This window comes from Nannospalax galili, unplaced genomic scaffold (genome assembly GCF_000622305.1).
Source record: "Nannospalax galili isolate Female #2095 unplaced genomic scaffold, S.galili_v1.0 scaffold1488, whole genome shotgun sequence".
NCBI lineage: Eukaryota > Metazoa > Chordata > Mammalia > Rodentia > Spalacidae > Nannospalax > Nannospalax galili.
In genome coordinates, this window is record NW_008358859.1 from 526,007 (window position 1) to 542,742 (window position 16,736).

General features: G+C 53.5%; 1 protein-coding gene across 14 annotated transcripts in view; it reads right to left on the reverse strand.

The window, feature by feature from the left end:
* Nphp4 (nephrocystin 4) overlaps nucleotides 1–16,736 on the reverse strand; it is a 114,082-nt gene that overhangs the window by 67,672 nt on the left and 29,674 nt on the right. For 9 of the 14 annotated variants that reach the window (XR_003847660.1, XM_029558289.1, XM_029558285.1 and 6 more), the window contains 3 exons: nucleotides 13,739–13,902; nucleotides 10,186–10,367; nucleotides 9,413–9,539 (listed from right to left, as the gene is read on the reverse strand). Coding sequence is in view for 12 of the 14 variants with exons in the window: in XM_029558289.1 (XP_029414149.1) it covers nucleotides 9,413–9,539; nucleotides 10,186–10,367; nucleotides 13,739–13,902 (473 nt within the window). In the remaining 2 variants the exon portion in view is untranslated. Of the gene's footprint in view, nucleotides 1–6,585; nucleotides 6,705–9,412; nucleotides 9,540–10,185; nucleotides 10,368–12,619; nucleotides 12,752–13,738; nucleotides 13,903–16,736 lie in introns of those variants that run through there. The other 5 variants (XM_008822399.3, XM_017795414.2, XM_017795415.2 and 2 more) reach the window with 3 other exon arrangements.

Below are 16,736 nucleotides of genomic sequence, written 5' to 3' on the forward strand. Positions count from 1 at the left end.
CGGGCGTTTCTTGTTCTGTGCTGTGGCTCTAAGTGGGGTGTTCTCCTTCCCTCACATCTTCTGACTTGATGGCAGAGTTTGCTTGGAAAGTCGTTACTAGTTTATTTTTTTATTTTTCAAAAGTAAATCCTAAATCTTAAGTGTCTGATGAATATGCATTATCTTTTTTTAGTTATTAAAGTGACCAGCTCTCCATGTGACTCTTCTCAATATCTGTGTGTGCACACATGTGTATCTGTGTGTGTGCATGTGTGTGTGTGTACGTGTGTATGTATGTGCATGTGTGTATATGTGTGTGTGTTTCCTCTGCTCACCCACCTGTCCTCTGTTGTCCTTTGTCCTCTACTTGTCTTGTGGTGCCCTGGGCTGTGCTGCCTTTCAGCTAACTTCCTGTGTGACCAGTGACTCCAAGTGAGAGTCCCCATGTCCCCAGCCCCTGGGTTGGCTGACAGAGAGCCTGGGATGGCTTCCTCTGTGTCATGCCCCTTCTGTGGACTAGCTGCTGTGGGCAGGAGTGGGCAGGGTGACCCCTCCAGGGGAGGCAGGAGCCAGGGCCTGTGGTGTCCTTTCATCTGCTGGGCCCGACTCTGTCTTCAGGGGGTGGTGGCCCCTCCATCTGCCTCTCAGTCACATCTCCGGTCCAGGACAACTTTGCTCCTGCTGCTACTTTCAACCACAGACAGGTTCACATCTGCTTTGCGAAGAGGCTGAAGTCTTGCGAACCCTTTCGTCAGTCTGGAGAGCTGCACTAGGCTGTGGGACGAACTTTCATTGCTCACTTACATGACTAAAAGCAATTACTGCACTTCACAGAATGAACGGAAAGTATTGCCTGTTAAATGATCACTGTACTTTTAAGTGACACTTCATATACTGGGTCATATATGGGAGAGCAGTGACCTTAATTGTGGGTTGTTAGACTTCCTTCGCCATCCTGAATGTGTGTGAAGGAGACGAGCCGGCAGCAGTTGCTGAGTACGAGCTGGCAGCATGGGATAGGTGCCACCTGCTTAGGGGCCCTCTGCCGTAGGGCTGGCACGGAGGAGGGGTGAAGGGCTGCTGTCACCGCATTCCCGGCCTCTTCATCCTGGGTGGCTTCAGTCTCTCAGCCTTGTGAGGTTCACCTCAGTGGCTAAGAACTTGGTGTCATTCTGGAGGAACGGCAGAAGACACACCTTCTCAGGTGCCCTGAGCCTTGACGGCTGTCCAAGTTCCTCTGTGTTCCTGGGGCAGTGGGCTCCCCCTCCTGCACGGCTTGTCCTGGCCTTATGGCCTGCATGTCAGGCCTGCCCCTAGGTGTGGGCTCTGGGGTATGTGTGCAGAGGACGGCAGCCTCGGTGGAGTCGCCTGAACATGCCATCCTCTCCCACCCTGAGCCTGAAGTGTACAGGGTCCTGGAAAGGGTCTGTGCTATGGCCTACGTGGTCTCCCGTGCTTCCCTGTCTCCTCCCTGAAGGTTATGACCACCCAACTCTCTCTGCTTTGTGTGTGTGTATGTGTGTTCATGCGTGTGTAGGTGTACATGCATGTGTGTGCTGGAGGACGACCTTGGGCGGTGTTCCTCAGGTGCTGTCCACCTATCACTTTTTTGAGACGAGGTCTCTCGGTGGCCCAGAGCCTGCTGAGTAGACTGGCAGGCTGGCAGGGAGCCCCGAAGAGTCCCGTCCCACCTCCCGGTGCTGGATTACAAGTATGTGCCACCATACTTGCTTTTATTTTATCGTTTAACATGGGTTCTTGGGGTCAAGTTTAGGCAAGCACGTACTGACCAAGCTACGGCCCCCTTTCCCTGCTCCTTGAGTTTTTCCCATTATTTGTGTGACATTGGGTGCATTCAGAGACGCTCTGGTGTGGCAGTTTGTCTTTTCAATTTGTGTTCAGCCCAGGGCCCAAAGTGGCCTCTTGCATTGAGTTTCCATCCCTCTGGAACCAGCTGTCTCTGGAAGCAGCCTCAGTGGCAGTGAGGTGGGCACTGTGTGGGTGGCAGGTCCCTTTCCACCCAGACGGGATGCCACTGCCACCTCTGTCCTTGCTGTCTGCCCTTGAGGCCAAAGGCCCGGCAGATCATGCCTGGGGTCATGGCATGGCGATCCAGGCAGCAGGAAAGAGCTCCACATCGCATCAGAAGGAAATAAAGCTCGGGAGGAAGAGGAAGTCTCGGCCTGTCTTCAGGTTTGCTAATCTGAGGACAGAGCCATGAGGAACTGTGTGAGCCCTGTGGCTGCCCACAGAAGTGGCCGAACTGGGGCTCAGAGTGGAGTGCCAGGAGCGAGCGGGGCTCAGAGTGGAGTGCCGGGACACACACATATACACACATGCACACACACAGATACACATGTGTGCACACACAGATACTGAGAAGAGTCACATGGAGAGCTGGTCACTTCTTTAAAATAATAACTAAAAAAAGATAATGCATATTCATCAAACACTTAAGATTTAGGATTTACTTTTGAAAAATAAAAAAATAAACTAGTAACGATTTTCCAAGCAAACTCTGCCATCAAGTCAGAAGATGTGAGGGAAGGAGAACACCCCACTTAGAGCCACAGCACAGAACAAGAAACGCCCGTGAATAAATCCAGCAGAAGTATTCAACATCCACATCTGTAACTATAAAAGGTCACTTCAGAAGATACAAAAAACAGGGCTGGGGAGATGGCTCGGTTGTTAAGCACTTGCTGCACAAACGAGGACACGAGTTCAGATCTTCAGAACCCACAGGAATGCCTCTTAATTCCCGTCCCAGAAAGCAGGGGCAAGGCAAGCCCGGAGCCCAGCCAGCCACACTGGTGAGCTCTGGGTTTGCTGGAGAAATCATGCATCAGAGGATAAAGTGGAAAAGTGATCACGGAAGATTTCTGACACCAGCCTCAGGGCTCCACACATGCACAAACATTTGCATGCATACCTACATACACAGGCACCCACATGCATGCAGGCATGCACACACACACACACTAAAAAAAGGAAAACAATACAAAAATAAGCCAAACAAACGGAAAATCAACTCTGGCTCCTGGACTGGGTATTTCAGTGCTCTCTAGACTAATTTATAACTCCACTCCCTGGAATCTCAAAACGCCGAGACATGTTCCTGGAGCTCTGGCCACTGAATAAGCAAGAGGGCAGGGTCGCAGGCTGAACTTGTGCCCCAAGTGAACAAACACGTGGCCGAGCCTCCAAGGTCAGAGCAGGATGGCCTCGGCCAGGAGCAGACAGCAGAGCCCAGAAAGAGACAAAAGACAGACACAGAGACAACTGCACAGGACCGGGCATCCCACATTACCATGAAAGAAGGTCCTGTGAGTGACTAGCATGGGACAACCACACGGCCACTGGAAAAGATAAAACCAGACTCCCTCCTTCCCCCATGCAAAGGAGATAGACCTAAAAAGGAAACTGTTAGAGCTGGGGAGGACATGACGGAGTCCCTCACGTGAGGACAGGGGGATGGCTGTTCAGAGCGCAAACATACACGCAGTGGAACCTGGCAACCTAACCGCCTGTGTTCAAAAGGACTTCAGGAGTGTGGTGGTGCACGTCTACAATCCCAGCTACTCGGGAGGCTGAGGCAGGTCAGTCTAGGTTATAAAATAAGACTCTATCTCAAAGACACAGAAAGAGGGGGTGGTGTGACTCAGAGGGAGCAGGCTTACCAAACCTATGGAGAGTCCTGGGTTTGATACACCATTACAAAAACAAAAAAAAAGTTTATGTGACAAAGTACAAAGCCAGGAGCAAACACCTGCAATGCTCCTCAGCTGAGGCAAAGTGAATATGTGCAAACACATGACGACACACTCACAGACACAGAAACACAAGCTACGGCTCCAACTCTCACCCAGGGAGCAGTGTGGGTAGAGAGCAAGGAGCTGGTGAACTACAGAGGAGTGGGGGGAGGAGGAGTCCGGGAGGAGTGGGGGGGGGAGGAGCCGGGGAGGGGGGGGGGGAGAGGGAAAGGAGCTGGTGAAATAGAGGGGGGGGGGGGGAGGAGTGGGGGGAGGAGGAGGGGGGGGAGGAGTTGGGGGAGGAGGCATGGGGGAGGAGGAGTTGCAGGCTGGGGAGGAGGGACCGAAGAATCCCATGGATAAATGAGCCTCTAATAGCTTCCTGTTTTAAACAATAAGTGTACAAACGCCTTACTTTGGCTTTAAAAGAATGAAAAACCTTTTATACACATTTCTATGAAGGGCCTTTTCCAACATGGCGCAGCACCCTGAGAAAATTATGCTGCCTCACCTGGAGGCCTAAATGCCATGACGAGAGCCCTTGAGGGGAGGCAGCGGGCAACTCCAGACAGAAGGGCAGATGTGTAGGGATGGAGCAGAGGCTCAAGACACCAACTCTAAAAAGACTGTGATGTGGCCAAAAGTCAAGGGCTGCAAGCAGCCGCTGGAGCTGAGCAGGCAGAAAGGACCGTGCCCAGACAGAGCCCGCACCCGGACAGAGCCCGCGCCCAGACAGAGCCCGTGCCCAGACAGAGCCCCTGCCCAGACAGAGCCCGTGCCCAGACAGAGCCCGTGCCCAGACAGAGCCTTTGCAGGACGCGCAGGCCTACCGTCATCCTAACTTTAGCCCGGGCACAGGCTTCTAGCCTGCAAACCTATGAGAAGCCACCAAGCCTGGAGCATTTGCCACAGCAGCCACAAGAAACTAGTGAGAGCTGAGACATGGAAGCAGTCATTGCTGAAGGGAGTGGGAACTGGGGAGGGGCCAGGAAGGGACTTCCAGAGACAGTGGAGAAGCTCTGCATCAGAATACATTAAAAACAACCTCATGCAGCTGTGTGCAGGCTGCAGGGGGATTCTACTCTAAGAATAAAAATAACCCACCATCTGCGATCTCCAGAGACCAGCCTGCTCCTCAGTTGCTTGGGCTCAGAGCCACAAGAGCCCCTTTTGGGTGCTTAAGCTGAGCTGGGTGGAGTCCATGCCTAGTAACCCCAGAATTTAAGACGCTTAGTACACAGTGTGTTCGCACATGCAACAGGCAAAGCCATGGGCTCTCAGTCACCCGACTGGTTCCAAGGTCCAGGATCCCTGGCTTTCCCTGGTTCTAAAAAGAGCAGATGCTCTCAGGGGAAGCAGGAAGGTGATCACAAAGGCACTCAATGGAGCTGTATCCCAGCAGCTGCTAAGTGAGCGACAGAACAGGAATTCCATCCAGGTGAGTCCCTGAAGCAGTGTGAGGTCCTGGAGTCAGCAGAGGAGAGAAACCTTCAGCAGTCCCCACACAGAAAAACAAGCAGGCTTTGAAAAAGCAGGTCCATCGCAAGCACCTCAGCCTGACAGTCCCTGGCTACAAACCTCACCTCTAAAGGAAGCATGGGCGGGGGGAGCACAGGCTCCGTGCACCTCTAAAGGAAGCACGGGCCGGGGGGGGGGGGGCACAGGCTCCGTGTTTATGTAGACTCAGAGCCATCAGAGCAGAGTGAACAAGGGGACGCAGAGGGCCGGCACCTCTAGGCTTCACCTGGCGGGGGCAGAGGCCGCTCCCCTCTTCTGCAGTGAAAATGACAACAGGGCAGGAAGGAGCTGCAGGTGAGGTGTGGCTGCTGGGCTCACAGCCTGCCTGTGAGCAGGGGTCACCATCACCTGAGACAGACACCAAGCCACATGCTGCACTGAGAAGCCAGAGGCTGAGCCCTCAGGCCCTGAACCAAACCAAACCACACTGAAGAGCCGCCCACACACAACTAAACCAAAGAAGTGACAAGAAGAACCCCCCCCCAACACCTGTCAAGGGGCTGGAGAGGCAAGGCAGCTCAGGGGTTAAGAGGACCTGGGGTCTATTCCTAGCACCACCATGGTGCCTCACTGCTGCCCAGAACGCCAGCTCCAGGGGATCTGATACCCTCTTCAGGCCTCCAAAGGCACCTGTACACATGGATACACTCAGGCCCATACACATACCCATAAAATGAAATAAATCTTCAAAAACCAAAAACAAAGTCAGAATCATTCCATATTGTATAAACACCAAATAAATGAAAAATGTATTTAAAAAGATGAATCAAAAGTCAAAGTTTTGGATGAGTGTGATGGTGCACACCTTTAATCTCAGTACTTGGGAGGCAGAGGCAGGCAGATCTCTGTGGAATCAAGGCCAGCCTGGTCTACACAACAAGTTGCAGCCCAGCCAGGGGTGGATAGTGAGATCCTGTCCACAACAGCGATGCTATAGAGAACATTCAGGGACACACCTCTGCTTTATCTGAGCCAGAGGCCAGCACCACATGGGGTGGGCACTCACATTTTTGTTAGCTTGTTTCATTCAAAAAAAAATAGTCAATACATAAATAACAAATCAGAGCTTTACTTCTTACAGGTTAAGGATGGGGGCTATCTTGTCATGTGATATCCCTACCCCAAAGCACTGTCTTTATCCTCACATGCCTAGGGAAGGCTCAGTCACCCTGACATGAACCCACAGCAGGAGGCCTGGTCAGTGTGCAACTCAGTCCTCATCGTGGTCCCCTCCCATACTCAAGGAGTGTGTGCCATCACGCAGTCAGTCAGCAAACACTCTGGGCCACTGCCACACACTCACGGCTTTACAAGGAGGCAGGCAGGTCTGTGGTACCTGAAAAAGCACACTGTCCGTACTCTGACCAGGAACTGGTCTGGCTGGACATTCCTTCTTGGGCTCCTCACAGCTCAGTTTATCCCCAAAGACAAAATTCAATGGAAAGGCTTTCGTTGCTCCAGCTAACTAAAGAATGAGAAATTTAACAGCAGATGAAAACCAACGGGTGTAGCTGCCGGTTCGTTTTTAATAATGAAAAAGTATTCAAGGCCAAAAACACGCTGAGCCCCAGATGGCTGGGAGTGAACTGGATTCAGTTTTCAGCCAGCACGCTCCCCAGCCCAGATGGTATCCCTCCTGTCCGATGTACCGTTTGAAGATGCGTGCTTCACAAAAGACCTTGGGGACTGCGGCTCTGGGCTCCTGCTGTGAAGCTAGAACTGCCAGAAACCTGGCACTAGGGGCAAGGAAACACAGCAAGGCCACCATGGGGACTGGGTCCCACTGTTGGAGGCCAGTAGGGATCCCCAGACGGTAAGAAAACATGAGGTGCTCGGCTTGGACCAGGAGTCTTGTACAGGAATCTCTTTCCAGAGCCAAACAGAGCCTCTGGTGACACAAACTGACAATAGAGAGACTCATTCCAACCTTTCTGTGCAATGGTGGCACCAGCTGGGCCCACCTTTGGAGATGTCAACTGACTGTTTACAGAAAGGGAGTCCAGGCTGCAGCGTGGTCACAAGTCATCTGAGAGAAAGCAGGGAAGAGACTGACCCTGCGCGGGTAAGCCCGAAGCTGATGACGGGACACAGGGTCATCACGGCTTCTCCACCTTTGTTTATGCTTCCATTTTCCATAGTGAGAATTACCGTAGGGTCGGCAGAGGGCTGCGCAAGCCCTCTGTGTGTGGATCCCCAGAACCCAGGGAAATAGCCGGAGAGGCACAGAGATGGCAGCAGAGGCAGGAAGCCCCAGGGCAAGCTGGCTGGCTAGGCTAGCCCGAACTGCTGACCTCTGGGTTCAGTGAGAGACCCTGCCTCAATAAATAAGGTAGAGAGGAATTTAAGACGACACCCACCATCGACTTCAGTCCTCCATATGCACCCACACACTGAAGTACCCACACATGAGAACATGCATACATACACACATGCATGCACACTGCATATCACACACAAGAAAAACAAATTTAAAATATGTGCATGCCAATATGTCTGCAGATGAAAAAAATTTGTGCCTGAACCTGACTCCCCGTAACTCCACATGGGCTGCGGGGGGATGGGGGGGTGGACAGCCCACCCACCAAATTAGTAAGTGTTGACACTACACAGAGGCTCTCATGTCCCATCTGCTTTTGCTTAGGCTTGAAACTCCCAACATGCAAAGCCTTCTGAAAGGAACGAGAAGGAAGGGATTCGAATTTGGATGAAACATACTCATGCACGTTCCTAAGGACCTCATCCCAACTGAAGATACGTTTCCTACGGGAGGAGCCAGGGGCTGGCCGTGGTCAGGCCTCCCTCCTTAGCCCTCAGAGCGCCTGCGGAGAAGGCCCTGCAGGGGTGGTACCTTCCCACCACCACACAGACTGGCTCTGAGGACAGCAGGCACCATCACTGTTGTTCCCTTTTCTTTTCTTCCTTTAAGATAGGGGCTCATGTATACCAGGCTAGCCCCAAACCTACCATGTAGCTGAGGATGGCCCTAACTCCTAATCCTCCTGCCTCCACCTCCCAAGTGCTAAGATTACAGGTGTGTGGCACCAGGCCTGACTCTACATTTTCATCTCTGACACCAACATCTGTTTGTGCTGGGGATGCTGGACGCAGGTTCCACCTAGTAAATGCTTAGCCCACCTTCAGTGCTGTGCATGCCAAGTACTTTGGGTGGGAAATTGTTTCACACACAGGTATGTGTCCCTTCCAAACTGTACTAAAGAAAGTATGTTTGATGAGAACAAAACAGAATCCATACCCTAGAAGCTCCAACCCTGGGCGAAGGGTCCCGCAGCCCACCCAAGATGCCCCAGTCCCACTTCCCGAGTGTATCTGCATGGTTACATTTCAGCTGAAATGTCTGCTAACAAATAAGGCAAACACGAAAGGATTGGTCACCACAACGAGACCTGGAGTTGACTCCAGCAGGCCGGGTACCTCCGGAGTCTCAATCACAGATGTGCGAGAGGGACGTGGGGGTCGGGACTTGGCATCAGAGGAGAACCAGAGCACGGTGGGGGAGTGGGCTCTGACCCTCCCCCTTCCCAGGTTTACCTCCCAGAAAACTGCTCGGCAAGGAGGCAGGCCCATCAGTACCCACGACTTGACAGCCTTCCTTTACATTACGTGTTAAAATGATACTGGCTTTTTGAAACTGAACCCTGAATCTTAAGAACAGCATGATTTGGGTTTACCAGGGACGAAACTGCAGCAACATGTACACAGTATTTGGCCACCATACTTCCCTCAACCAAATCTCTAAATTCTTTCTCTTAATTAGGATGCAGATACACATAATGCTCACTATAAAGAGCCGTTCATCCCTCCTGCAGATTCAAGCCTTACTGCACTCAACAGCACAGGAAAAGTACAGGACGACGGCTCATTTGTCAGAATAACCATCGGCTCGATAACTATGAACTAATGCAGTCACGATACATGAAACTTACTAAGGCATGTACTACCAGCGGACTGTCCGACTCCCACAAAGATGATTAGATCAGATCAGGACAGGGCTTGTTCCCTACAATCAAGTTCCATCCTTGTTACCCACACTGCTAATAACCCACGGCTTTTAATGCAGAGGAGCCTGCTGACGCCAGCCACGGCTCTCCTCAGACACAGACCCCAACAGCAAGCGCAAAGTGACACAGAAGGGAGATTCTCACACTGCCGTCCGCTCCTGAGGGGCTGCTGAACACGTACTCCAGCTGGAAGACGATGGCGAACGCCGGGTGCCTGACCATCTCCGGGAGTTGCAGGTGGCTTCTCAGAACTAGAGCCTGGTTCCCAGAGCTGGTTAGAAACACAAACCAGGAAGGTGTGGCGTGCAGGCTCCCTGTGTCCACCTCCCCAGCAGTGAACGGCAGCAAAGGCCCCAGGGACCCCAGGACATATCAGACCCCATCCAGTGCTGCTCAGCCCATAGTGCTCTCTGTTGAAAGCCATAGTCAACACCTTCCCCAAACTGTCAGAGGAAGCCTGCAGGGGGTCGGATAGAGACACTGAGAGGGGCCACAAAGGAAAGGGAGCCCTCTCCCAGGGCTGAGCTCCTGCAGAGAGGACAGCTGGCCACCTGCACATCATGACAGAGATAGGTGTGATACCCCACAGCAAGTCTGGGTGGGAACGAGGGCACCCAGACTTCAACAGAGTACAGGACTTTGAGGCTTTTGGGACAAATCCCAGGGTCCATCCAGTAGGTGAAAGGGGCTCCAGAGTTGTCACAGGAAATAAAAGCTTTTTCCAGAAATACAGCTCTAAAGTTTATGTGTGACGGGCGTGAATGAACAAGAGGGAAGAGGGACAACAGGGAGGGACCCACAGGACAGACCCCCCGCCGTGCACTCACAGCTTCACCCCACTGTAGACCCCTGTAGTCCCACCACCTCTTAACACCTGGGAGGCTGGGCCTTGGCAATGAGGGGAACGGGGGGTGTACCTGCTCTTAGGGGATGAGCTGACTCTCCTGCTGAAGCTGGCCGAGCGTGTCAAGGCTACTTCCATCTCAGGTACAAGCACAACCACCTGTGGCCTCTGTACAAAGCCCAGGCCGTTGTGGACACAGACATGTAGGCGCCGTTCCAGGACCTCCAGGGTGCCGCTGTCCAGTGGGCTACCTCCCTGCAAGAGGCGAGGGGTAAAGAGAATGAGTCTGATACAGCCGGCAGATGGTGGTCAGAAGAGACTGGGCAGGCCAAGGTAGACGCCAAAACAGAGTCTACAAGCACCCCTGGGGAAGCAGGTGCTGCTTATAAATGAACCCAAACAAGGGACCAATGCGGGGCCCAGACAAGTTGGGTGTTTCCCACACAGAGTTGACCTTCCCCACACAGCACACACTGAGACACGGAGTGCTCAGCTGATGATTCTCAAGATGCGGCGACCTTGTACCCAGGTCCCTCATGTGCGTCTGGGAGGCGTGGCCCTGAGACGAGGGACACAGTGATGGAGTGGTGCCCAGGGGCAGGCAGAACGCGCCAAGTTTCAGCTCTGTCCGCTGGGAGGAGCAGTGCCAGGAAGATGGTGCAGGCTCAGACAGCAAGTCATGAGCCTAGAAAAATGGAGTCCCCCAAAGTGGCCTCTGGGTACTACAGAGCTCCATCTCAGTAAAACATGCACAGGCACCTGGCAAACGGATGGGGGCATCCCTCGTGGCTACTGATGTTCACAAAATTACCCATCTTTGCTGGTTGGTCTTGTTTTCCAGTGTCCTTCACTGTGCAGTAATCGGGTGAATGGGCCTACGTTCAGCCTATTAGTCTTTGGATAATGAAAATAAAACCATGGGGATAAATAAGCATCTGCGAACTGCCCAGGAATGAAAATACCAGGACAGTGAAATGCCTAAGAAGGGTATTTTATGGGAGTTTCAAGCCCAACAGTGACGCTCTTACATCACTATTGCCCTTGCTCCATCAATTGCCCTAAAAGTAGGACGGCAGCAAGAGCCACACCAAGGAAACAGGAAGCGCTTCCATCTTCCCACTCTGCGCTCGTATCTCAAATGGTGGAACAGAGCCAGACCCCGCCTCATTCATACAGACCATTAATCTAGTCATTATAGATCAATAATTAACAGAATGGGAGCCGATGGAGTCACTTGCTCTTTCTCCCAACAACCAAATACTACAACCTACCGCATGCCACACATCACATCATGGTGAATGAACGGCCCAGTCTTCATGGTGCAAAATGCCCCCTAGAGGGGACCAAGGACAACCCTCAACAGACACCCCCAGAAAGAGCTGTGCATGAGGCGAAAGGAAGCCGTGATGTCTGGACAAGCCTGGTGGGGGCCACGCACCCATCCCAGGTGCACAGGATAGAAGCTAGGGAAAGGTCATGGACAGACGTGCAGGAAGACCGCCCAGGGCATGAGCCAAGTGTCCAGAAGCCCAGGGGAGGCCCAGAAGGAGCCTGCACAGCAGCCCAAAGAACAGCTCAGTGTGAGGTGAGAAAAGCCGTCAGAGTGAAAAAAGATGTTCCTCGGCACCCCAAGAACACACTGCTGACTGACACTCCATCAAAGGACCTTTAATAACAACAAGAAAAGCAAAAACACCCACAGCCCTAACCAAGCAAGGTGCTCAATGTACACCATAGCCTTCCAGACCTGACGCCAAGACCAGGCCCAGCCTCTAGAGCTTGGGAGCAGGGGGGTAGGCTCTACCTGACACTGCCTCCACCCTGAACCTATACTCAGGCCAGATTCTAACCCCACCACATCTGCACTAGATAACCTGGGTGGCCATAGCAGCTGGGCTCCATGGGTCTTGTGCTCAGAGCCATCTACACCTGTCCTCACAGAGGCACAAGACTAAGGGAGGAGTCAGGAGTGTTTAGGCCTCTGTGTTAAGCTTGCTGTGGTCTCACTGCCCAAAGCAAGCCACTGACTGAGTCCACAACCACCACAGCAGGGCCTTCACAGTGCAGGGTAAAGGCTGCGGCCTCAGAAAAGCACCACCAGCCCCAGGGGACCTGCCTGGGTCCTGCAGACCAGTGAGGGCCCCTTACCTCCTAAAGATCCCACTACATCAGCACCAGGATACACATAATGTTCCCAGCAGGGTCCTAACGGCCAGAAATCCAGCAGGACGGACAGATACATCGCAGTGCACGCACACGGAGGGAAGCGACCCAGAGAAAGAGTTGGCAAGGGAACCCCACCGACTGCAGAGAAACACCACCGCATAGCCACGGGCAAGAGACCAACACGAAGAAACAGTGGTTTCAGAGAGGTGAAGGCGAAGGCAGGGAAGCCGACACTGCGGAGGTCCGTCTGAAGTGGTGGAATGGAAGGAAACAGAGAGCGAAGACAGGGTTACTGTAAGCGCTAGGTCTGGACCACAGGAAGAGCCCTTTGTGCAGCTCACTCTCCGCACGTGTCAGAAGCCAAACATGAAGGTCTCTGGTCCTCGGAGGCCGACAAGAAGAGGTTCGCTCACAGTCAAGCTCTGGAGGCCATTCTTTACGCGGAGAGAACGGATGGAGCCAACGGTTCCACCTGCAGGAGAGGTCTTCCCTGTGGCTGCTGGAGAGCCGGAGGAGTCTGGCAGGCCCTGGCAGGGTGGTCTCACACTGCTGGGCTGGGCAGGCCCTGCTCTGAGCACACCTGGGACCTTCAGTCAGGGTGATGCCTCGGGCAGAGGGGAAGCAAGAGACCCCAGCATGCAAAGGTATTCAAGGCTCTCCTGGAGCACAAACAGGCTGCGAAGAACACCCTGGAAGACCAGATGCTGGAGCGGCAGGAACCCAGAGCTCATCTCCTAGGCGGTGGGTCTCACAGCCTGAATGGTCAGCAATAAGACAGGGCTGGAGCACAAACCCCAGTGCATCCCATGTGCAGGTGAGCCTCGGTCCTGTACATAATAACATGGGACCAGAGAACCGTGTGCCATGCTCACTGTGGACACTTCAGTGCCTCTGCCCCATGGACAAACAACCCTCAAATGCCCTGTCCAGGCACACGAAGAAACCCATGTTTTCAGAATCAATAGCAGTATGTTCCCACCCAGGCTCTCAGGGAGAAGTTTCTAGGGCTGGGTCCACAGCTGCAGAGCTCACAGTGTCACATGAGGGTGCACCACTGACAGAAACCACATGAAGGGCCACCTCCAGTCACCTCCTGAGATGAGCCACCTGGTCTCAAAGTCTCGGTAGATGCAAAGCACTTCATGTGTTTCCCTTACCTGGTGATGTAATTTAATCATAAATGAAGACTATTTCACGATCTATCAAAGCTAACATTGGTGTCTCGGGCTGGAGCACTAGCCTCACTCCTCACTACTCAGGACTTGACCTGGGGGAAATGGGCCCTCTAAGGCCTCTGCTTTTTGACAATCTAGAGAAAGAGAGTGCCCTCTTCCATAACAAATGGGGGGGCATCACCAGGATGTTCTACCCATGCCCAGATGCTGGCAGCTACACCAGTCCTGACCCCAGCCCTAGCTCCTCTTCAGACTAAGTTGCTACAGGTGAGAAATCGGACATACCTCCCGGAAGTGGTCGCTGACAAGCAGATCCAGAAGTTCCTCCTCAAACTTCTCCAGGGAGGGGTACAGGGTAAAGAAGAGGTCATTCAGGTGCCACGTGGTAGGCTTCTGAAAGCGTGGCTTCCACAAGGCATCGCCTGGAACAGGGAGAGGTTCACGCCACCCTGGGTGAGCAAGCAGACGCCCAGCACCATACTCCCACCTGAGGCACAGTGACGGGACCTGCTGGTGGGAAGGCAGCTCAGGCGCTGTTCAGACCTCACACCATGTACCAGACCCCCTGCAGGACAAAGCTGGCTGAGCCACTACATTGACTCAGGACCTGCCATCCAAATTTTAGTCAAACTTCCCCAGGAACAGTTTCCAAGTTGGCGGCTGAGGAGCACAGAGTAGAGGGAAGCAGCCCTCTGCCTCACTCCAGCTTGGTTTTTCACCTCTGTCTTCAGCAGGGCCACCGCCCACTGCAACTGCTGCTTCTCCCCTGCCATGCTTGCCCTGGGCCACCTGGACGCATGCAGGAGTACCTAGGTGCATGTCACAGCAACGGGGGAGAAGTACACTGGCCGACACCACCCTCTGCCCTCATCCAGAGGCACGTCCTGGGGGCCACCAGAGGACAGGGAAGGCCCTGTGGGGCTGAGTGTCCACGCCGAGCTGAGGGCAGGGCCCAAGGCAGCTGGGGCGACCTTCTGCAGAGTCTCAGGAGGATGAAGGAAAAGCCAACCACTCCCAGGACCCTGCGGAACCCTTTACTGCTACTGTTTTCCCCCTCTGCCCATCCCCGTCTCTTCCTATGCTTTGGTGATTAGGTATTTATGAAGTCTTAGAGTCTTAGAAATCAATTTCATGGTTAAAAAAGAGACCAGCTGGCAGATCACAGAGGCACTTTGCAATCCTGGCACTTGGGAGGCTGAGGCAGGGAAGGACTCTCAAAGGTGCCTGGTCCACCTCCTGACAGAAAGGAGGGACAGGGAGAGAATGAACAACTGAGCTAACACGGAGGAAGCCATCGGAAGAGCACTGAGGCTGCCTGCTGGAGGTCAGCAGTGTGGACGAGCTTGTGTCTGCCCTCGTCTGCGCCAAGGACTCTGGAGACGGCTGGCGTGGTGCCACACAGCAGTGTGAGTGGGCCTGATGTCACTAAACTGTCTAATAAAAACTGGTGACAAAGATACATTCTTGTGTGTGTGTGTGTGTGTGTGTATACACACATGGGTAGACATGCACATGTGTGTACAAATGCACATGTGTATGACTGTGCATGTATGTAAAGTGTGTGTGCGCAAGTATCTGTACAACTGTGTGCATGTGTGTTTGCTGGTGATCAAACCCAACAACTCACCTAGGCCAATACCCTACCACTGAGCTGCATGCCAGTCAACTGGTTTTTTTTTTATACTGTCCACCACTATGCAACAGCCAGGTGGGCACCTGAAGCCACCCTGACCTGGGGACCTCCCTGCACCAAGGCCAGAGAACAGGCACAAAAAACACTGCCCTCAACAGCTGGGGTGACGTGAGCAGCAAGGAGGCACCCACAGTCCCAGGACCCCGCTGCCCTACAGAGCTTCTAGGGAGACGGGGCAGAGAGGCCACGGGGCCCCTGCGGTGGACATGGAGGTCCCTGAGACATGCCCAGAACTCAGGCTGCACTAAGCAAGCCAAGAGCATTATGGCAAAACAGGGCTGAGTACAACATAGGAGGATGGGGGGAAGAGGCAAGACAAGATAGGAAAAGAGGAAAGGGGGGACCGCTCTGTCTCCTCAGACACCCCATTCTCCCCTAAGCAGACTACTGCTCTGCAGATTAATTTATGTCGCCGGGAGCAGACAGGGAAGCAGGCTCCACACTGACCTTACACTTCTGGCAGGACAGCACCCTCCTCACGACTCTGACCTACCACACGCTACCAGCAATCCTACCACTCAGACACTGGCCACAAGAACAGACCAGAAACAGGGTGTAGGCCTCTACGAGCAGACATGAGAACCCACGTGGACCTCAGTGGTAGAAAGAGGCAGCAGTCTCGGAGTCTTGTATCTGGTGAAAGGTAGTAACTCCTCCTCCCAGTCTGAGCCCCAACTGGCAGGTCTGCTGACACTGTGACCATTCACAGTGGCCTCCACCAGGGGCCTGGGTGCCAGAAACTCAGGACACCCCCACCGCACCCTCATCTCCTAAAGGCCCTGGGGGCACTGAGCGGTCCGAAGCTGCTGTCTGCACAACATCTCAGAACTGACTGGCCACGCCCAGTGCCTATCACTTACCATCCCTGTCACTGGGCAGAAGAGGTATGACCCCACCCTCATCAACCACATAGCTAAGGGCAGTGGCAGCTTACCCATCTTCTCACAGTGTTGACCCTGACTCCATACCTGCATATACAGGACAGGAAGGAGGAGCTGGCCATCCTTGCCCTCACAAGGCTTGGCACGCTGCTCCTGGCAGCTGGTGGGTAGTACTCTTCTACAGAGCAATCAAATGTCCAAACTGAAGCAGGTGGGTGGTGAGAGCCAACCAGGTACCCAGCTCTGCATGGGCTTCAGCCCAAACAAAGGAAACTCAGGTCGAGAGCAGCCCACTGCCCTGGAGCCACAGCTAGAAGAAAAACCAAGCTCCAGCACCCAGAAAAGAAACCAAGCTCCAGCACCTACAAGAGACAGAACTGGAACACGAAACAGGGGCTCACACACCCGTGAGGCCATGCCCGTGTCCAGCAGCACAGGGGGACAAAGGGCTGGAGACAGGCCAGCTGCAGGAACTGAAGGCCCCAGCCACCAGAGCTTGGAACACAGAGCCTAGTGGGGAGCTGAGCAGAGAAAATTCAGTCTTAACTGCCAACAGGGGCCTCTCATGATGTCCTACAGTGTGGCGTACAGAAAACAGCCTCAGCCAGACTGCCCAAGGGCTGGTCACTTGATTCAGGGCCAGTCCATAGGAAGGAGGCGAGGTCTGCCAAAAACTCTTCCTGCTTAGGGGCTGCTGAGGAACTTTTCA